Raw genomic sequence first — 23078 nt, 5'->3', positions numbered from 1 at the left:
GCAAATCAGACAATTTATGCATACCAACTCCTTGAACAAACTTTTGAAAAGTAGACTTTGGCAGTGATTGTGTGAAGAGGTCAACAAGGTTGCATTGGGATTGGATCTGCTTCACTTAAATCATCTGATGCACTTGCTACTAATGTAAGATAAATAATTTCGGCGCAATATGTTTTTTGTCATCTCCTTTACTGTATCCTTTATTGATTTGGTCATTACAAGTAGTGTTATCTTTATAAATCGTTGTTAGGATATCAACGACGGAAGAAAGTTTGCAAATGCTTTGAATATGCTCAATAACTACTTTGATCCAAAAGCATTCACTTGTAACTTCCTGAAAGGCAATAATTTTAGGATCGTTCGAAAAAGTCTTAACTAAGTTCTGTTTGTTTGAACTCCACGATATTGCGGTGTCTGTAACGGTAAAGAAATAACCCATTTGACTATGTGCCTTGTGTGGGTCAGATAAATAACCTATTTTAGCATAACCAACAAGGCAAAATATCATTTTAAAGACCAAAGTGGTATGATTTAGTCTGCAATTCATAAAGATAGAATAAGCCTAAATCTAATATTATCTTTAAGGTAACAAAGGATTTCTTAATCCCATTCCAGTGTTGGCTTATTGGTGCGTTGTTGTATCTTACCAAATAATTAACGGTGAATTGCATTAAGTTTTGTACAATAAAGCATCAATCATGTCACATCCCGGCCCAGGGCCCCAACCACATCCCAGGCCGGGATGTGACATTTGGTATTAGAGCCTAACCCTGGCCGTGGTGTGCCGACAAGGACGTCGGGCCCCTAAGGGGGGTGGATTGTGACATCCCACATCACCCAGGGGAGTGATCCGTATATGTATATTCCCATCCCTACCTTGCACAAGGCCTTTTGGGAGCTCACTGGCTTCGGGCTCCATGGGAACTCTAAAGTTAAGCGAGTAAGGTGCGAGAGCATTCCCAGGATGGGTGACCCACTGGGAAGTTCTCATGTGAGTTCCCAAAAACAAAACTGTGAGGGCGTGGTCGGGGCCCAAAGAGGACAATTTCGTGTTACGGCGGTGGAGACGGGCCCGGGAAGTGGTCCCCCCCGGGGCAGGGATGTGACAAGTCATATATGGAGCTTCAAACTCCAAACCCTCTTCCTTATCTTATTTATGATGGAAAATGTCTCGTTTTGCATCCAGCATTTAAACGACAATATGAGTGCTTGAAGGCTTTGCATATCCTGATTAAAACGACCCAACACCTTTTAGGTGTAGTTCTAATACTGTACCAAATTACCATTAGAATGATGCTTGATCTCAAGGCCAAGACACTCGATTATTTCCAAGATCTTTCATCTCAAATTTTAACTTTAGGTGATAGGACTGCTTGTACCATACAAGTTTATCCTTGACCTTTTTTAGAGCGTATCCCGTGATGCCGCTAAAAATGCTCTTATCAGGGTGATTCCTCCCATTGAGAAGAGAAGGCAGGAGCACCTTGTCTTGTTTTTGGAGGTTCAATGGTCGGCTTCAATCGGATAGATGCGTTGGGGCAAGAAGCATAATAGTTTACTGAACAACTACTTAGATCTTGATTGATTTGGATGCAATGAAAATTTTTCATTACTAAAAAAAAAGGTCATCCCATGAGTACACATGACTCCACTACTTGTATAAAGCATACATCTTTGCACAGGGTGTAGGTCAAAACTTTTTATAAGAAAAGTAAAAAGATGGAATACGAGGACCAATTATTCGATCTAGAGATCCTAGCAAGGTTGTCAAAGAAATCACTAAACCCATAAATGTTTTTCTCAAGCTCTTCGATAATCCCAATAAGATTCATGTCATTAACATAAACTGCTACTATCACAGGTCTGAAATGTGACTTTTTTATTGATGCGAAACGAATGTGACACACAAATTAAACCCTATTTGTGACAATTGTAGTAATGATATAAGTAGGGATCGTTCTAACCGGGGATTAACTAGGGGTGCTAATCTAATAAAAATTGACTCAAAGATGTAAAAATATGTTTTAAAACACTTTAAATAGACTCGCAAGACTCTTACTAACTTATATGACTCAAAACAAACTTTAAAGACTCAAAACAACCAAAAACAACCAAAAAGACTCAATTTAGACTCTAGGACTTAATTTGGATGGAAATACACTTGGTTTTGACTCTAAAGACTCAAAAGGACTCTTTTGGACAGATTTGGAACAAATAAGAAGGGGGGTTTTGATTTTGGACGAATCTAAAAGAAAACAAGTGACTTAAAACTTTAAAATAAATTGTAAGACAAATTGTGATAGAATTGAATGGATGGGAAGCTAGCTAAGGGGTTCATCTCCACACATGTTATACTTGCATATAAAACGATTTCCAATTGCTTTTCAATAAACCATGATTCTCAACGCCCCAGATTAACCGTGAATTGCACTAGTTAACCCTCAGATTTTCCTAACGTTATTGAATTGGATGATTGCATACGACAACCCAAAACATTCCCCACAAGTCCCCTACATGATTGCATAATAGAGATACAAGCAAGAATCATTAAGTTCTTTAAAAACCATAAGCATTGACAAAGCACTTGTTATTATGATTGCATAAAACTTATGCCAAGAATTTACTTAACGCGATTGAGATCATCAACCTTTACTACTTGTGAATATAATTCCATAACGATTAGGTGAAATTTCCTTATATCCTAGCATCCAATTTATGCATGATAATTAAGCGTGCACTCTCAACCAACATACATAAATCAATGTAATTCACATAGATAAGTAAATTGAATTCACAACTTATGAAACGCAATTAGAAGTAATCAAATCATATCGCAAGCATAAACATGTATTTCGAATCCCCCCCTAGCCAAGGAGGGGTTTAGTTCCTCATACGTACAAGACAAAGATAAGTAAATTTAACCATTGAAATCAAGGAGAGGAAACACCTAAAAATTTCAACAACTCAAACTTGAATTGTATGAACGTTTAGGCCTCTTCTCCTCCTCTTTGTTGTGGCACAAGGTCTAAGGAAAGGTTTAGGGCCTTAGGTGTATGGAGGAATGGATGTGTGATGGTAGGGTAGTGTAATGGTGAAGGAAGGTTTGTATATATGCTGGAATGTGGAATGAAGGCACGGCAAGGATGGGAGAAGATTGAATTTCTGGAATGGTGGGTGAATGTATGGCAAGGCCCCCTTTGGTGTGAAGTGTGTATGGTTTTTATAGGGAGAGAATGGATGGGAGAGCATGTGAATGACAGCTAGGAGGGAATGATTAAAGAGGGAATGCATGTGGAAATGTGGCTGATTGTTTTATGAAGGGGGAAAGCTGGAAATGGGATGAGAGTGCACGGCAATGATGGGATGGTGCTGGAATTGGTGATGAATGTGGCTGCAATATGAAATGGGAAAGCATGTGGGTGAATTATAGAATGGGAAAGCATGTAAGTGACAGCTAGGGTGATTGGTGGCTGCAATGATGAAGTGGGAAAGCTGGAAATGCAAGGGGAATGCACGGCAAGGTGTGGAGAAAGGGGTGAATGGCTGAATGATTAAGAGTGCATGTGGGTGATGAATGAATAATGTCATGGTGGCTGAAATAATGGGAGTTAATGAATGGAAAAACAGCTAGGGAGTGAATGATTAAAGGGTGCATGAATGGAATGATTAAAGAGTGAATGAATGGGAGAGCATGTGGTTGAATGATGAAGTGGGAAAGCTGGAAATGCAAGGGAATGTGCACGGCAAGACTGTGTATGAATGGGCTAGGCCCTTTGTTTTATGTCCTAAAGTGCATACAAGGCCTTCAATTTTGTCCAACACTTTGGCTCCAAGCATAAGCTATCCATCCTTAGCCCAAAAGTGCTCCAAAAGGCTCCAAAATGCACTTCTTTGCTCCTTTAGCCCTTAGAACCTGAAAACATACGAAAATAACTTAAAAGACTTAAAGAACTAAGAAATAACAACGTAAATGCACAAGAACAAGCCAACTAAGTTGCCTAAATATGCTCCTATCATTTATAAACACACAAAGATATATTTTGTAATTCACATCTCCTTGACCAATCCGATACCTACTCAAACGGTTATACCACATTTGCCTAGATTGTTTCAATTCGTAGAGTGAATGCCTCAATCTAATCAAGAGGGTGTTATGTGGTTTGGAACTATTTCTCAAGGTTGCCTCTACCTATAACGTAGCAGATCCACTAATGAAGCCAATGTCTCAAGTCTAACTTGACTGCCATATGAAAAAGATTGGTATTAGATATAAGGACTGTGGCTTTGAGTGCAAGTAGAACATTGTTGGAAGTATGCCTATAAAGCCACTCATTGATGTAATAGCTTTTGGAATACTCATTATGTTAAACTCTTATTTGTTTAATGAAAGGCAAAACTTACTTTTAATCACTGTTTATTGTATCATGTGTCTAACTAATAAGGGAATCCAAGGAATGCAGACAAATACATAGGTGCTCAAAAGGGTAATCGAGTACACTAAACTATGATCAAAAGAGAGTTCAAACATATATGCCATGTAAAAACTCATAAGTTGCAATAAGCAAAGTAAACTTTGACCTGAGGCATCATAATTGTGTAATGGTTAGGTCCTTTGACTATGTCAAGACATTCCATTGAGAGTGTCCAAGGCATTTTTGGGTATCCAGTCATGTAGGCATGTGAATGCACAACAAGGAATCTTTAACCTTCCATGGTGGAAGGAGAATACTCTTAGATATGATTCAAGAGTCTTTTGCAAAAGCATATGAATATGACTTATGAAGAATGTTCCAAATCATATTCAATTGAATCACAGATAGAAGTATCACATTGGATAGTAGACATGAAACAAACTATTACATAAACAATGTGATCAAGACTATGGTATTAGAGAATGGACCGTATTGCATTGTAGTTATAACTAGATTGGTTCTCCAACCACTTCTACTTAGCTTGGGTAACTGAGAGGAATTTTTACCACTTGCAAAAGTAGAGATAAAAACACTTAAAAATACTTGCAAGAGAACAAGGTTGTCGTAGTATAGCAGCTCAAGCAAGGTCATTTTCTGCAGGGATTGAATGACTAATTTATGTAAATATCAAATCTTAATTAATTATTTGAAAACAAAGATTGGAAGAGGTTGGTTTTGGATTTAAAAATAATGAAAACGAATTTAATTAAAAAGGTTAAAGACATTAGCAAAGTAAAGAAAACAAAAGAAAACGTTTTGAAAACCAAATTGTAAAAGCCTAGGGTTTCGCCGTCCCCTTAACAGTCCTATGTAGATATACCAATTACTTACGAATTACACATGCAACTCTGAAGGTTAGGTTTTCCTTATGCATATTCTACTTGTGGCATTCAAGCTAGAACGTATATCAAACTTGCAATCTGTTTGTGGCATTCAAATCAAATATAAACATGCATGACTCATTATGCTTTGTGAAAACCCTTTGAAAAACCATGCAACCCTTATGACGTGACATTCGCCCTAGGTGAACTTACAACTATCAATCACAAGAAGCAATACTCAATTCCTCGGTGGCATTCCAACTGAATTGCATCCGATTACTTATCTAAACATCCTAATGGTAGCTAAGCATTGAGATATAGAGACAATTTAAAGCACAGTGATTAATAATTCAAAGTATGCATGTATAATCATAAGCAATTAAATAAAAACTACATATTCATGCTAAGGCTCAAGGCATCGCCCTAGCAAATGAAAATTAGCTACGAACAACCATAAAACAAAATATTATTAAAAATATGGATAGAAAACACCTTGAAAATACAAAGTGTCAAAGCCTAGCTAAATTCTCCACGTACGTTCTCCCCTATGTTGCGTAGAGAACCCTAATGGCTAACAAGCCTTATTTATACTACTCTAATTAAAATCCTCCTAGTAAAAGGTCTTAGAATAAAACTAGGAAACATAATTAAATGATAAAACAGAAAATAAAAGGTTTCGTATTTGAAGTAGAATTCGGAGTTCTCAGAAAATCACACTTTTGACCGATCAAATCAACTCCGATTTGGTCCCAAAAGGTCTTTTTTGAAATCTAAAGACGTCTCCTACAAATCCTCAGAAGGAATCTTCCTCAAAATACGTCATCTTGACCTCCAAAATACCCAAAACGTCCAAAACGTCAATCTGGGAAAGCTGCGCGCTGGGCCTTTATTTCATCACCAGGGTCAAACGGCTTGGTAGAAAAATCTGAAATTTTGACACAATCATGTTGAAAGGCACACAAACATCCTCCCATTAGAATTACTCCAAAATTCATCATTTTGATCACTTTTTGCTCCAGAGGAAGTCTAATGTCCTGCATTGAAAATATATAACAAAGTATCAAAATTCTACCAAAATAATTAATAAATTAATACTAAGATTAGAGTAAAATAAATAGTATAATATGGACTCATCAGTAGCCATGAGATGCTGCTAGTTATCACTCATGGTTCGTGGAAACTCTGAAGATTAGCAAACACTGATCTTTATAAAAGAGAGAATTGGTGTGCGGTTTCAATTCACAATTGATAGTTAAGAGTAACAGTCGCCCATAACCTTGTTAATTGGAACCAAATGGATCATGCGCCGAGTAAGGATGAAAATGAAGAAATGTAAATAAGATGGATAAACAATAAATAGTTTAATTGGGAATGTCCATTCACTAGCAAATATCCAAGAAGCAAGGAGGCGACTTGAAGGCCCTCCACTTGAGTAAATCCCTTGTAAACAAGGATGAGCTTTAAGGGTAATGAAACTCAAACTCTCTCTTTTCTTTAATTTGTTAAAGTGTCTTATGGTTCACCATTTACTAAGCTTTGAAAGTCATGGTTTTTAGAATTGTTTTGAATCCATGTCTACTTTAAAGTGTTATGTATATGCTTATGTGTTCAATGTTCCTGTATGTTCTTAGTTAGGAAATTTTTTTTTCCTTCATTCTAATCAAAGTTCTTAGAAGTGACAGAGGAGTACACATGAATGATGACCATTGGATGTTGGTTGATGTCCATCTTGTATATCACACGATCACGATCTATGATTCACATTTGTCAAGGTCGGGGTGGGAAAAAATGAAGAAACAACTTGCTCATATGTGTTTCGTAATACCCCAACTTCTAAAGGTGATGGGATTCCAGGCTGTGCGAAGTGATTTGAAGCTAATCTCGAAAGCGATGGATAAAGCGTATGACATTCAGACGAGAACTAATTGCAGCCAACAAAACAATGGGTATGTTCCTTTCGTACTTATCTCTAACGTAACTGTAAATGTCTTAAATACCTAGTGTGTTGTAACCTGGAGTTGTTCTTTTCTAGTAGGGCAGATTGTGGAGTTTTCTTACTCAAATTTGTCAACTACCTATCATTGGGCTTGGACATTGACCACCTTAGAACATGGCTTTTTTTAGACTCAAGTTTGCCATCAAGTTTATCAGAGGTTGTGCATTTGTGTGAAGGATTATGTGGACACCGTTTATTTCAGTAGTTTTCTTGTGATAACCAAACAATTGGGTTACCATTCAAATTGTAATTTGAGTACTTAGTATGTAATTGTAATTTTAGTACACTTTCCCATTGCATTGTTTCAATATTCATTATGTATTCTTAATTTTATTACTTAGCTATTAAGGGCCTTTTGTTGCCATTGGTTATACTTAGCGTGTTAGTGTAATTTTTAGTACACTTTGTAATTACATGGTTTCAGTATTGAGTATCTAATCTTTACTTTATTACTTAGCAATCAAGGGCCTTGTGCTATATTGGTACTTATAAGGCTTCCTAGTGCAGCAATTTGTGTGCATGTCTTGTTGATGGCATGTGCATAACATGCACATGACTTGACCATGAAATGTCCTAAAAAAGCAACTTTGGAAACAATAGCGGAGTTCCATTAATGTATGTAGATAATATTGAACTAATTAAACATTAAGGTCCTTCTTATGACAAACCACACGTGGAATGTCAAAATATAACAAATTTGAAGGACCCACAAAAGAGCTCAAATTATCCATGGCAAGTAGCCCCAACGGCAAGTACCTTGTAGTAGTCAACGGTCGCCCACTTCCCGTTCACATCCACTTTCATGCATAGCGGTGAAATATCTCAAACCCCTCACTGAGTCCTGACAGAAAGCCTTGTTTGTATTGCTCGCCCAACGAGTGATTGTGCACTTCGGATGACATGAACTTCTTGATCTCTTTTGCCATTAACATCTCCATGAGTCGACGAGCCCTTTTCAATTTTCTCTTTAAGGATCCGATGTTCTTCGCATGATCTTCCTCATGCTTAGTAATCCTCCTACAATTGTTTCGAGCTCATATGGCTCAAACGAACCTGTGTCTTCCGTCCGGAAGAAGGTGGGAGGTGAGCATCAGTGGGAACCTACGATGCATGGACACGGGGAAAAGCCAGCGTATCCCATATCTGACATGCAGGGATACGGATACGCATAGGATACGCATGGATACGGGCTTGATACGTATCCGAACGAATGGATACGTTGTTTATTGATGAGATACGCGTATCATACTTTTCGGATACGTTTCAAACTAAATCAAAGGATAATCAGAGAAAAAAGAATCCAATAAATCCTCACAGAATCATGATTGATTCAAATTAGCTAAACTGAAACAATTGTTTGACTAAAAACCAAAATGATTTCGAACCTCATAAATCAGACTTGTCGTCTGCAACTGCTCCGTCCGTCCGTCGTCTCTATCGTCTCCGTCTGCAACTGCTCCGTCATCTCCATCGTCTCCATCTACAACTGCTGGTGAGAGCTTTCGACTTCGTTTTCACGTTGTTAATTTTGAAGCTCAATCTGATTCCCAGAACCCATATCTGAAACTGAAAGCAAGCCTGCTTTTCTGTTTTCAACTTCGAAGCTAAAAGATTCTTTTGCTTTGACTGATTCAATGACTTTTAGCTCATCTTTTGTGTTATGTAAATTGGAAAAACTTAAAGCCCATTTTGCTTTTTGGATATAATATTATTATTATATTTTGTATGCTTATTTTATTTTCGCTTATCTTTCTGTATAGAGTTTATTGAAATAAATTTAAGTTTGGGTAATAAATTTGAATGCTTATTTTATAATATTTTAGATACATTTATTTATTTATATATATTTTTAATTGCTGTATCCTTGACGTATCGTGTCTTTTGTTTTTAGAAATTTGACGTGTCCCCGTGTCGTATCGTATCTTATCGTATTTCCGTATCCGTGTCCGTGTCCATGCATCCTAGGTGGGAACGGGAAGAAGAAGATTTTTGGAGGGAGGTGCGAGGGGAGCAAGGGTGGGAACAGGAAGATGAAGGTTTCTTTACTTGACTGCGGTATGGATTTCTTCGTTAAAGGGATGAGAGAATGGGGTATTTTGTGTTTTCTTTATACACACAAAATCAAAGAACAACGTAATTAAAAAATGAGATGTGTTTCATACATTTCACAAGCGATTGTTTGAATTTCTCGCCTGGGAAAAATTTGAAAATTTACGATTTGTAATTTTCTTATGCAGCTCTTGCAAGCCATAAATGGTTTCCTGCATACATCTCTTGCAACTCACAGCCACTTTCTTGGTATTCGCTATTATTTTGTGACTCCAATTAGTGGCCGTGCTGGTCCCATCCAGTGGGTAGACAATATAATTAGTATTTACAGCGTCTTTAAGTCTTGGCAAAGCCGCATCCAACTAGCTCATCTCTCAGCAGTGGGTGGTGGCAGTTCGAAAAGTCCGGTTCCTCCAGCTGTTCCCCGACCCAGTGATATGTTCTATGGTAAAATCATACCAGCACTCAAAGAGAAAGGTATAAGGAGAGTAATTTCACGAAGAGACTGGCCTCATGAGGTGAAGCGTAAAGTTCTTTTGGAACTTATGAAGGAGATTCCTAGACAGCTTCTTCATCAAGAACTTTGGTGTGCTCGTGAAGGATTCAAAGCCTTCAGTTCGAAACAGAAGAGGTAACTAAGACCCTGGAAAAGCTCTTCGTTCCTGTACTAATAATCTTCGTTGCATTAATTTATATAATTTACTAAGCTTAACAACCTGCTTCGGTTCTATTAATTGTATTGTTGGTGGAGCTTCCTGTTCTTCAAACTAGTCATCATACATTAGAGCATTCTTATTTTAGCATATATATTATTATTCAAAGGCGATGTCTCATGTGGTATCCACTCTCTCAAATCGCATATACCGTCAGCAGGTATACGGCTCATGGAGTTACGAGAACAGGGTAACACACACACACACACACACACACACACACACACACACATATATATATATATATATCTATATATCTATATATAAACATTGGAGTACAAATTAGTGATGCTCGGCTTAATGATCAGTTTATCTTCCTTTTTCCAGTATAGTATAGCTTTTATTCATTCTAATATATGGTGGTATTCGACTATTAGTTTTTTTGGGCGATCAGACACTCTTGTTTCATAAATAAAATATAATGTATATTGTAGATTTAGCTTTTAATGTGTACTTCATTTTGTAGGTTTTCTGGAAGTGTTTGTGCCATGAGCATGGTGGGCCACATTCTTGGCCTTGGGGATAGACACTTGGATAATATTCTAATGGATTTTTGTAGTGGTGATGTAGTCCATATTGATTACAATGTCTGTTTTGATAAAGGGCAAAGACTGAAAATTCCAGAAATTGTTCCCTTCCGCCTTACACAGACCATTGAAGCAGCATTAGGGATGATGGGGATAGAAGGTACCTTTAGGTCAAACTGTGAAGCAGTTATTGGTGTTTTGAGGAAGAACAAAGACATACTCTTGATGTTACTGGAAATGTTTGTTTGGGACCCGCTTGTGGAATGGACACGGGGAGATTTTCATGATGCTGCTGCAATTGGTGGTGAAGAAAGGAAGGGCATGGAGTTGGCTGTCAGTCTCAGTTTATTTGCATCTCGTGTACAGGAAATTCGTGTTCCCTTACAGGTAATCATTCTGAAACCTAAGCTTCTGTGCATTTGCACTGCAGTGATTCTTTGGCACTCCCTTAAATTAGTTAATTTATGTCTGGATGGCTAGAAAGCATCTCAATGTACCTTGAATTTATACCTGGCACATTCTGTGTGATTCTCACAATTTTTATCATGTGTCTGCAAATATCCTGAAGTTGCATTTGTTGTCCCTATACCTTTGTATCTGACAATTAAAGTAATGTTTTCAGGCTTTCTCTAATTTGTTTGTACCTTTATCTTTGGTTATGTGTGTCCAACTGTCCATACATATATGTTTTAAGTATTTATATGCAGTGGAAGTTTGATTATTTGAATGACACTTTGATCCCATTTAACTGGGAGCAGGAACATCACGATCTTTTATTGGCTACTCTACCAGCTGTTGAATCGGCTCTTGAGATGGGTACATGCTTTTCACTTTATTTTGTTTCTTATTTTTGTTCTGCCGACATTTGTTAATGACATTTGGGAAATGTTGACCACAGGTTTGTTGATGTTCTAAACCAATATGAACATTCATCTGCACTCTTTTATCGAGCTGATCAAGAGAGGTCTAGCCTAATTCTGCATGAAACGTCTGCGAGATCAATGGTTGCTGAAGCCACTAGTAATTCAGAGAAAATTCGTGTATTGTTTGAAATTCAGGCTCGAGAATTTGCTCAGGCAAAGGCCCTGGTTGCTGAGAAATCTCAAGAGGCAGCAACCTGGATGGAAACAACATGGGAGCATCCTTGATGCTTTACGAGGCAATTTACTTCAAGAAATAAATGCTTTTGTTGAGCTGAGTGGTATGCAAGAAACATTGTCTCTTACATCTGCCGTTCTGGTGGCTGGGGTTCCGCTGACTATTGTTCCTGAGCCTACACAAGCACAATGCTATGATATAGATAGGGAAGTCTCTCAACTAGTATCTGAACTGCATGATGGTCTCTCTTCTGCGATAAATGCACTTCAAGTATATTCTTTGGCTTTGCAAAGAATTTTACCATTAAATTACATTACAACGAGTGCAATTCATTGCTGGGCACAGGTTCTGCAACTATCTGCCAGTGCTCTTTCCTCTGATACCCTATCTCTTGCTAGAAGACAGGGTGCTGAACTTATTGCCAAACAACATGGGGAGAATTTTGATTCTATCACACTCAGTCATGATGATCTGTGTCGTAAAGTAAAGAAGTATGCCCTAGAGATGGAGAAGCTTGAAGAGGAGTATGCGGAGCTAGCGAACTCTGTTGGCTCAGAGACCGAATCAAACGCTAAGGATCGGCTCTGCTTTCATGAAATTCATACAATCAGCTGGTCTTGCAAAGAGAGAAGATGCCATTGTTTCCATTCAATTTGGGCAATCTAAGAATGATGGAAATGGGGCAAAGGATTCTAGATTGCGTGGGGATCTGAATGAAAAAAGGGAGAAAGTTTTATTTGTTCTGAACACAGCATCCAGTTATATGTACAATGAGGTCAAACATAAGGTGCTCGACATAATTAATGATTCAAATAAACGTAGAAATGCAAATAACCAGTTACAGATGGAATTTGAAACTATTTTCTGTGGAATTGAGGAGCAAGCAGAGAAGTGTATACTTCTAGCAGGGTTTGTTAATGAACTGCAGCAACTGATTGGTAGAGATTTACCTAGTGATGACACAGATAAAGGCCGTCCAGGATATTATTCTGATGGAAATTGGGCTTCCATTTTTAAAACCATTTTACATTCCTTTAAGAGCTTGATTGGGCAAATGACTGAAGCTGTTCTTCCGGATGTAATAAGATCTGTAGTTTCTCTGAAATCAAAAGTCATGGATGCATTTGGACTAATCTCACAAATTCGTGGTTCTATTGATACGGCACTTGAGCAACTCATAGAAGTAGAGATGGAGGGGGCATCTTTAGTTGAACTAGAACAGAACTACTTCATTAAAGTTGGTCTCATTACAGAGCAGCAGTTGGCTCTTGAAGAAGCTGCTATGAAAGGTAGGGATCATCTCTCATGGGAAGAGGCAGAGGAGCTTGCTTAACAAGAAGAAGCTTGTAGGGCACAGCTGGACCAACTCCATCAAACTTGGAACCAAAGGGACCTGCGAACTTCCTCTCTTATAAAGAGAGAATCTAATATAAAGAATGCCCACGCTGCTTCTGCCCACCATGTTCAGTCTCTAGTTAGTGTCAAAGAGGAAAGAGAGCTGCATGTCTCGAAAAGCAAGGTGCTACTGGACATGCTTGTTAAGCCCTTTTCTGATTTGGAATTGATTGATAAAGTGCTGTCTTCATTTGGAGGTTCTTATACTTCTTACTCAACTGAGATTCCTAACTTAGCAGATTTGATGAGTGCCGGCTACCTAATGTCTGAATATGTTTGGAAGGTTGGCAGCTTATTGAGTCAACATTCTTTCTTTGTTTGGAAAATTGGTGTTATTGATTCTTTTCTGGACTCATGCCTAAATGATGTAGCTTCACCTGTTGATCAAACTTTAGGGTTTGACCAGCTCCTCAATGTTGTTAAGAGAAAGCTTGAAATACAACTTCAAGAACATCTTGGTCGATACCTGAAAGATCGAGTTGTCCCTAGTTTATTGGCTAGCATTGATAAAGAAATTGAGCTTCGGAAGCAATTGACAGAGTTTACGAAGGAAGCTGCTCTTGATGAAGTAAAAAGAGATGTCGGGGCTTTAAAAAGGGTTCACCTTATGCTTGAGGAATTCTGCAATGCACATGAAACAGCCAGAGCAGCAAGTTCCGCTGCATCTCTAATGAAAAGGCAGGTGAATGAGCTGAGAGAGGCTCTTTGGAAGACTGGCCTGGAGATTGTTCAGATTGAATGGATGCATGATGTTACTTTGACCCCTTCACACAGTAGCAGGGTCGTGTTTCAGAAATTTCTTGCTGGGGATGATAGTTTAAATCCCCTATTGTCTTAACACTCAGTAGACCTAACATGCGGGAAAGTTTGCAATCTGCTGTGTCAAAGATAGCCAGGTCTATGGAGTCACTGCAAGCTTGTGAACGAACTTCTCTGGCAGCTGAAGGGCAGCTTGAGAGAGCAATGGGGTGGGCTTGTGGTGGCCCAAACTCCAGTGCAGCTGGAAATAGTTCAAGCAAGAAGTCTGGAATTCCTCCCGAATTTCATGACCATCAAATCAGGCGAAGGCAACTAATATGGCAAGTTAGGGAAAAGGCATCAGATATTATTAGAATTTGCTTGTCTATATTGGAGTTTGAAGCATCAAGAGAGGGTATTTTCCGATCTCCCGAAGAGATGTACCCATTCAGGACTGGCACTGATGGCAAAACATGGCAGCAAGCTTACTTGAATGCACTAAAAAGATTGGATATTAGTTACAATTCTTTTGCTCGTGAGTTTGGAATGTTGTTTGATAATCAACTTGTTTCTGATACCAACTTCTCATCCATACGAGTCCTTAATGTGTGCTTTGGTGTTTCCTGTATTAGGCACTGAACAAGAATGGAAGCTTGCACAAAGCACCGTGGAAACTGCTTCCAGTGGATTGTCTTCTGCAACCAATGAACTTAGTATTGCCACTCTCAAAGCAAAGTCCGCTTCTGGTCAAACCTTCTTTTCCACATATACCAATGGATACATCCTTCACTCTTATATGCTAGGAGCCCACACACACACATCTGTGCTATACATACTATATATCTGTAAATCATGTGAGACCTGCTGGTTTTTGTCATTTACAGGTCATTTACAAAGCACTGTTCTTGCAATGAGTGACTGTGCATGCGAAGCCAGTGTTGCACTTGGGGCATATGCCCGTGTTTCAAATCGTCATTCTACTTTGACTTCTGAATGTGGTTCCATGCTTGAAGAGGTATGAGTTAAAATTTTGATGCTAATTGATATTGCCATTGGAGCAGTATTACTAATTTTACGGTGGTTGGTCTGTTGTTTATATGCTGTGATGCACGTTACGCTGGAATTTATATTTCATGATTGAGATATGGTAATGTGCGTGGCGGTTTGATTGGGTACATTAGTGTATTGGATCAATATAAATCAGTGTATTCCTACTAAGCAGAGACTCTATATACGCAACATTGGTGGGTCGTCACTGTTTAGTTTTGCTACTTTACTGCTATTTCTATTAGCAGGCCAGCACCGGACAATATCCACTAACACTCCCTTCATGTGTAACAACTAACAACTGTACCACACATTGGATTTTGGATGTGTTAAATAGAAATTACCAAAAATGTGCGTCACCAATGTTCAATAACAATATACACTAATAGTCCTTACAATTATTCAAAAAACTCAATTGTAATAGTTAGTTTCAATTGTAATAATTAGTTTCATTAAGACAATAAAAATACACGAGTGGACAGGAAGTCCACAGAAAACTAGCAAAGCAAAAATGAACCCCTAAAATGTAAACAAGAAAACGCAAGAAGCTAACTGATGGCAGTTTTCCAATGAAGGCAGCTACATGAAAATCACAAATATTTAAAATCTGACGACACCGAAGCTCATAATGAAGACCACAAACGAGCCTTCTCCATAACTCCCTCTGCTGCCACCTACAGATTCCTCAAAACCATCCTATTATTCATAGGACCTGCTTCCCTTTGTGGTACCCAAATCATTTGATTTCTTATTTATGACATTGGTTCTGTATGAATGCTGTTTCTTTCAGCAATCTAATTATGCATATGAAATAAAGTTGATGGATAGATTGCCTATGATCTTTATGATAGATTATTGAAATACCATTGCATCTTCCTGTTATCAGGCCTTCTATCAACTGAATTTTCCTTTACTTTCCTTTACTTTTGCAATAACAGTTTCACAAGGATTCTATCAACTGGGATTCAATTACTCTTGTCATTTTCAACTTTTTGTTTGATTGGGGATGGCTTCGTTATATGGCTAATGCTTCTCCTTCGGATAGGTGCTTGCAATAACTGAAGACCTACATGATGTTCACAGTCTGGGAAAGGAGGCTGCTGCAGTACATCGTTCTCTTGTGGAGGAACTTTCAAAGGTTTTCCTCATCTCACAAATGAAGTTTTATATCCTTTTTACATTTATTAATTGCGGTTTTACTTATTCTGCGAGTTTTATTTATTTATTTATGCAAATACAACTAGATCTGATTATTTACTGAGTATGTACATAACCATACATGCTGTTTGATACATATTGGACAAGCAAATGCAATTCTTCTTCCACTGGAAACAGTTTTGTCCAAGGATGTTATGGCTAGGGAAAGAGAGACCAAGATGGAAATATCTCCCATTCATGGACAAGCCATATACCAGTCGTATTCTTTAAGAATTAGGGAGGTTCGTCAGGCCTTAGAGCCCTTGGTGCCCTCCCTCACATCATCCGTCAAGGGGCTCTATTATATGTTGACCAGGCTTGCACGAACTGCAAGTCTTCATGCTGGAAATCTTCATAAAGTATGTCAACAGTATTGACATAAATCATCTTTATTTTATTTTATTATTATTTTTTTACAACAGTGCGTTGACTAAATGTAAACCCTTTCTCTCTCATCTTTGATGGGCTCTTGAAGGACTAGGAGAAAGCCAGGAAGTGGAATCACCACTAATTGATGTATCGAGGCCAGATCTTACTTCTGATGCTACTGGATTTGATGAAAAGGAAGAGAGAGAGAACCTCTCTATGTCAAACAGTGAAAGCAACAATGATTTTCTTGGCATTACTGGACTTCCTTTGGAATCTAAAGGATGGTCATCTCCGCCAGATAGTATCGGCAGTAGTAGTACCGTGTCTGGCATTACCTTAGCTGAAGAGAGTTTACCAGGTAGCTTCAACGATCCAGAAGATATAGGACAACAGCTTTTGCATGGTCCTAGTAGCAGAGAGGGTACAGATTATCAAAACACTGCTCCTGGCTCTATAAATGATAGCCCAGAAATCTCAGGTTCTGTACAGTTGGAATCAAAGTACGCAGAGGTTGATAACACTCATATTGGCTTTTTTAAGTCGATACCTAGTGTCCCAAAGTCAACACCAGGTGATGAATCTGCAGCTGTCTGTCCTGATATTTCGCGTCCTGTGAATGAGAACACACAGGAGATGTTTGGGAGTAAAGATGAAATATCCTCACTAAACAAGGCCAAAATTAAAGATGAAAGTCGTTCTACCCGAGTCGGCAGGGGTAAGTATCGTGCTGTCCTATAAACTTTTCTACCTGTCTTTTTTTTTTCACTCTCCTCTGCATGGATAGTTATTGTTTCATTTCTTGCCTTTTGTTTATCTACTTGTTATTTCTTTTATTTCTTCTGTATGAACAAAGAAGTAATTGGATAATATATATATATATATACACACACACACATATACATACATATATATATATATATATATATATGTATATGTATTATGTAGGAAATTATTCTGTAAACACAATTGCTGAGACTAATAAGCTTATTAAACACTAAAAATGTCTCTGAACAAGTTGAGCCGAAAGGAGAAGAAAAATGGGATTGGGCAGAGCCGTTAAGGTTTTTTGTCGGTTGAGATGAAACTAGTTGGTCGAGACATTGCTGACAATAGGTAACTGCTGCTTCTGGGGATCTGGATGGGTTCTTGGTCATAATTGGTATTGACATTGAATCTTTTGTGTATTCTCAGAGAGAGTAGTTTCGGGGAGCAAATTGAATGTCTACTTAAGCAAGCCACGAGCGTTGACAGTCTTTGCAACATGTATGAAGGTTGGACACCATGGATTTGAACTTGTGAAGATGGTCTGTTTAAACCACATCAAGTCTTATGTTTACAGAGCAAATGACAGGGTCAGGAATGTTTGGTGAACTCATTCACTTTTGCCATAAATAATCAGACACTTCAGGATGGAACTTTTTACCTCCTGGGCAAGCTTCAGCAATCTGACTGTCTTTTGGCTTCAAATTTTGAGGTTCTTGATCATTAAATTCACCATGAGGATTGTTTTTGTGAGCAATTGGCCACAAGTGTCTAATGGCCTCATTAATTGGCAATATTGAAACCTGCTCAGGCCTCTGCACACCCTATGACAGTCAGCAGCTTATTAGGCGGAGGACATGTGGAGCCTTGTTAAAATTACTGCTGCGTGCGAACCACTCTTCTGTTGTGAAGCTGAACTCGGTTTCCAAAAAGTACAATGGCATGCTTAACCGCCTCTACTGCTTTAATTCCATCATAAAGATTGGGGTCTGGGACGGACAACCTCCTCTACTGCAGTATTATGCAACTAGAATACTGCGGGAGGTTTGAGAAAGGTCATTCCACATCCACAGTTCACCATTGACAGTGCAAGGATAGTTCAATTCAAAGTAGTATCAAGAGGATATTGAGTTCTTGGCAGCTTGCTGTCATCACCAATTTTCTTACCAATGTGAGTAACATAAATCTTTGCTTTTGCTGTAATTTATGCTCAGACAGGTCGACCAGTTCTTTCTCACTTACTGATTTAGGTTGTCTATCTCATTGGGTAGGCAATCAGTTTACTTTTCCACAGGTTGTGTTTCAGGAGGTGCAGGATCCTACCTCTGCCGGAATACCAAATGAACAAGACTGACACGAAACGTTTAATTCAGTAACAGTTAGATGGGCTTCGTTGTCGACCAGAATTTATTTTTTATTTGGACTTTTGGCCCGCTGTGAAACTGACTTTTCTTTTGCGTATTACCTTTCAAATTTGTGTGTATCGTTCTATTTGCTGGTAATGAGATTTGAAACTAAATGACGCAGCAGTATTTTCTTCCTATTTACTTGAGTTTTTCGGCACATGATAAGATATATACAAAGACATTTGGAAATTTGGCTAAAATGAGGATTATCTCACCTTTTGAAATCATCAAAATCAAGTAACGATGACATATATATGAAATATTGATTCTAGAGTGTTTTGAAAAGTAATCAATCAATCACATTCGTTCGTCGAATATCGTGGGTCAGTTTTTATTAAATACTATTTATATTCAATTTTAAATTTTAAATTTTAAATAATTTCTGACCTCATAATGTATAATGAACGGATGTGATTTATTGATCATCCGGATCCTCTACCCTGAGGATCCGAAGAGGATCACTTTCCAAAAAGTTTGACCGATGTTTTGATTCCCATAAAGTCAACTTAAAACAAAGAAAAACTAATGAAAATGGCTTGAAAACTTTGAGTTTTAACGATAAAGACAAAATAAAGGGTAAAGTGAATAGTATTAGGTTTGACTTTTTAATATAAAAATATGATTTTTCGTTAAAATGAATAGTACTGTGGGTTTTTGGTTAAAATTCTCTCAAAACAATGTTAATATTAATACCACTAGCTTGCAGTGGTTTTGGAATTAACATGCAGACTGAAACCGACCATTGTGGGTGCTTGTTTCCAATCAAAATTTAAAGCCCACAGACATAAATATTTGCACTTTTTTTAATATATAATATACAAAGACCACCTGAATTTCCAAACTTCCAAAATATCCAACCTTCAAAATATTCCCCATTCGAATTTCACAAGAAGCATTTCAAGTTGAGGAATTTTCTTCAACACCCTAGCCATTTTGGATGGTGAGGAAGGTATCGAGTGATCATGTCTGTGCAGGTGTACATGTGGAGTAATGAGATGAAGAAAAGGGATCAGACCCTTTCCTCTAATGGCTCGGCCTCAACTCAGTCTGCTACTGTTGCTGTTGGGTTTGATCAGGATGTACTGGCAAAAGGAGGGATGAACTCGGCCATGTTAGCTCCTGTTTTCGGCCGAGTTGCGCGTGTCAACTCGCTCTTATCACACTGTTCTGAGGATTCAGTTTCCATGCTTGTAGAGTGGTTTAGCCCTTGATTAACTGTCATCTTTTCTCTCTGTTTTTCTCTTCGCTTTGCAATGTAATTATTTCAGCAAGTCTTTTTCATTTGCCTGTGGCTGTGTTGGAATAATAAAATATAAAATATAAAAAATGACGCCGCATTTGACATGTCATCTATGAAAAATAATCATGTTAATCAATATTTAAATAATAATTTAATCAATATTTAAATAATAATTTAACCATTAACGTGCATATTATTTAGTCCTACTGCAAGCATTAATTTTTTTTTTTTTCTTCCAAAAACAATATTGAGCAATATAATAGACATATGGAGTAACGACATGAACAAGCGGACCCAAAAGGATCAAACCCTTTCCTGAAATGCCTCAGCAACTAATGTTGGTTCTAGCCAATCACAAGGAGGGTAGAACTCGACTGTGTTAGCTCCTGTTTTCGTCCGAGTCATGTGTGTCAACTCGCTTTTGATACACTATTCTGAGGCCTTAGTCTCCATGCTTGTTGAATGTTTTAGCCCTCGAAGAATGTAGCTTTGTCACGCTTTCTTTTTCTTTTTCTTTATCGCTGGCTCTTGAAGCTTTTTCTCTGCTGTAAAAACATCGTAAGGTTTGAAGTTTTAACACTGAAATTATGGTTCAAGGCCTACAATGTTTGTCTCTATCAATTTCCCCTACTGTACTAGCTGTCTGATGGTTCCACAAAAAACAATATTTAGCAAGTGTGCAACCAAGGATTTCGACTAAAATATCGCATATGTCAAGTAGGATTATAGCACGCACAACACTATATTCTTAGTGGTCAAATGTGACTGCAAAATTATTATAATATAGCTTTGACGAAGATGTATTGGGACCCAAAAGTTTGATGTTCGCATTGGATTGTACTTAAAAATATCAATGAAAATATCGTCTTCGTTAAAAAACAGATGTATATGCATATGGAAGACTTTCATTTGTAACATATCTAGTAACTTTTAACATGCTATGCTGACGAAAAGTGTTAAAAAAGAGAAAAAATGGGGCGGGTAAGGAGGTAGGTTAGTTTAAATTACTATATGACCCTTATATATATATATATATATATATATTTATGTTGAAGGGCTCCAACTCCAACTAAGGAAAAAAGAATTTTAAAAAAAAATGTCATATGAACTTTTACATAGTTTTTAATTTGTCATATGAAATTTTAAGCAATTTGTCATATGAATTTTCTAGAATCATTGATTTGTCATCTCACCCTAATTCCGTTAAGTTTTGGGGTGTGCTATTAACACACCCCTTTTTATTTCTCACACACCCTTTATTAATCTCTATCTTTTGATATTCTTCAATTCATCCAATCGGACGACCGAAAATTAATAGGTTGTGTGAGAAGCGAAAAATCGTGTGGATAACACACCCTAAGTTTTACATCCAAAAGCAGGTTATTTTGGACTTTTGACCTTATTTTTCACAAGTTTATTCATTTATTCATTCATTATGTTTATACAACTATATATGTGCATTAAGGGTGAGCGATAAATTGGTTTTCAGCTTTTGACTTCCCTTTTACAAGTTCTCTAGTTATATTTTGATACAAAAAAACATTTAACATTTGTTTCATAAACTTATGGTGAATGTGGGACCATGACTTTCTAAAGCCAGAGTATGATCGATCGGAATATGAATACCTCAGAAGTTCAATCATGGACTCAACAACTCCTATCAAAGTGAGTTGCACAGACAGACTAGTGATGCCACCACATTCTATGTACCGGAAAGGTAGGTGAAGTATACCAACTTCAATGAAATTAACCATTCTTGTTTCGCAAGATATGAAAACTTGATCCGATCGGGGATCAGATCAATTTCCTATATTATTAGAGATTCCTACAATTTAGGGATTGGTGTGAGCTATAAGTAATTACACTTCTAAGAGGAAGCAATACCTACTCCTAGTTATCCTATGACATTCTCCTAGTTTAATACAGATTGTATATCCTAAAAGGACTATCTCTCAATTGGTATAAATACACCCTTTAGAGTTCATCTATAGTAACACAATTATCGCATACTCAATTCTCTTACCTACTACTTGAGTCTCATAAATTGCTTACTAACTTGACTGTTGAAGAGCCTTTGGCCGGTACCCCATCGATGCAAAGGTGAAGGTGATCTTATGATCATTTTTCTTCTACATGTATTCGAGTTTGTGTATCTCCTCCACACATAGTGGTGCGCAATTTGGCTTTCTACTTTTTTTTTTTTTTTTTTTTTTTTTTTAACGGCTTAAAAGATAACATCCATGATTCAAACTTTGAAGTTGGTTTACTTTGGAAATATGGTCGGATTGAACTATATTTTGTGGTAAGGAAGCAAAGGATGAAAAATAGGCTTAAAGATTTGAGTAGAATTACTTGACTTAAAGATATGCAAGGAGGTCCGGTCCATAAACTTAAATAGCCAAAGTCCATGACTAAGGCAAAAAGTCGAGTGTTCAATTTTGGAAGGGACATGCCCTCTTCCTAGCAACAAAAATTGTTTAAAAACACTTGGAAGTAAAAACTACAATTAACCCTCATTATCAAAAATAGTTGTAGCATCAATAACCTTACCTTTTTCAGTAGCAGACGGAACATCAGGAACAACTTTGAAGTTGGTAGGTGGAGTCACTTCGGGATCCGTCATCAAAGTCATCACTCAATCTGATTCCCTCATATGCCTCTAGCTTTACAATTTCGTTTGACATGCTGGGAGGAATGAGAAAGTTGGCTTTCTTTATCTTTGCCATCTTGTTGTAGGCATCCCAACCATCTTGGTGGTCCCATCCAACAAAGTCAGTGATGTAGCCCAAGTCATAGCTTTTGACATACTTCAACTCAAAGGCATCTTGGAAAATTGCGTGGATATCTGTCAACTCTGCCTCGTTCTCATTTCTCGCTTGTCGTATTGAAGTCTCTTTAAGTTCTATTGCAGGATGGCACGATCTGTGTTCTAATTACTCAGTTCTGCAGCCAATGTGTGCTCCACCTCATCATTTGGCTTTCAAAGTCTGCTCTAACTCCTCTATGAACCTAGTTAGTATTTCGTTAAGGTTAGTGGCCTTGTTCTTTTCATAGACCAGATGCTCAACTAAGCCGTCCTACTCGACCTCATAGGAATGCTTTGCTGTTTGTTTGTCCGCCAACACCTTCTTTAGCTTCGTAGATCTTTTCTGCAGCTGCCTCTCCAACTGAAATTTCCATCCAAGTTTGCTTTTGTTAGCTGCCTCTAGCTTGCGAATCTTCTCAGTCTGATTAAGGAGTGCTGCCTT

General features: G+C 37.8%; 2 protein-coding genes and 1 long non-coding RNA gene across 3 annotated transcripts; all 3 read left to right on the top strand.

Moving 5' to 3' along the window:
- The first annotated feature begins 9466 nt into the window (after window positions 1-9466).
- Window positions 9467-11471, top strand: LOC148693472 (uncharacterized). Its single transcript, XM_088677697.1, has 3 exons — window positions 9467-9969; window positions 10518-10965; window positions 11337-11471. The coding sequence occupies exons 1-3, from the start codon at window positions 9521-9523 to the stop codon at window positions 11448-11450; spliced, it is 1011 nt and encodes a 336-aa protein (XP_088533823.1). The 5' UTR covers window positions 9467-9520; the 3' UTR covers window positions 11451-11471.
- A 1415-nt stretch (window positions 11472-12886) lies between these two features.
- On the top strand, window positions 12887-17179 carry LOC148693471 (uncharacterized). The gene is made up of 6 exons (XM_088677698.1): window positions 12887-14344; window positions 14442-14555; window positions 14694-14824; window positions 15902-15992; window positions 16159-16413; window positions 16520-17179. Exons 1-6 carry the CDS (start codon window positions 13927-13929, stop codon window positions 17158-17160), a joined length of 1650 nt encoding a protein of 549 aa, XP_088533824.1. The 5' UTR covers window positions 12887-13926; the 3' UTR covers window positions 17161-17179.
- Window positions 17180-17370: 191 nt separating this feature from the next.
- Window positions 17371-18850, top strand: LOC148693470 (uncharacterized). The gene is made up of 3 exons (XR_015952246.1): window positions 17371-17535; window positions 17614-18355; window positions 18456-18850. It is a non-coding gene; the product is annotated as an uncharacterized LOC148693470 (long non-coding RNA).
- The last annotated feature ends 4228 nt before the right edge of the window (window positions 18851-23078 follow it).

The sequence above is a fragment of the Pyrus communis genome, chromosome 10, assembly GCF_041283825.1.
Source record: "Pyrus communis isolate YQ-2024b chromosome 10, ASM4128382v1, whole genome shotgun sequence".
NCBI lineage: Eukaryota > Viridiplantae > Streptophyta > Magnoliopsida > Rosales > Rosaceae > Pyrus > Pyrus communis.
This window is presented reverse-complemented; position numbering and strand designations above follow the sequence as displayed.

Bases quoted from the DNA above. Each gene is read 5' to 3' on its own strand.
- LOC148693472 (XM_088677697.1), top strand. From the start codon at position 9,521: ATGCAGCTCTTGCAAGCCATAAATGGTTTCCTGCATACATCTCTTGCA. The intron at 9,970-10,517 runs GTAACTAAGACC...TTCATTTTGTAG, and splicing joins TTCAGTTCGAAACAGAAGAG to GTTTTCTGGAAGTGTTTGTG. The intron at 10,966-11,336 runs GTAATCATTCTG...AACTGGGAGCAG, and splicing joins AAATTCGTGTTCCCTTACAG to GAACATCACGATCTTTTATT.
- LOC148693471 (XM_088677698.1), top strand. From the start codon at position 13,927: ATGCGGGAAAGTTTGCAATCTGCTGTGTCAAAGATAGCCAGGTCTATG. The intron at 14,345-14,441 runs GTGAGTTTGGAA...TTCCTGTATTAG, and splicing joins TAGTTACAATTCTTTTGCTC to GCACTGAACAAGAATGGAAG. The intron at 14,825-15,901 runs GTATGAGTTAAA...TCCTTCGGATAG, and splicing joins GTGGTTCCATGCTTGAAGAG to GTGCTTGCAATAACTGAAGA.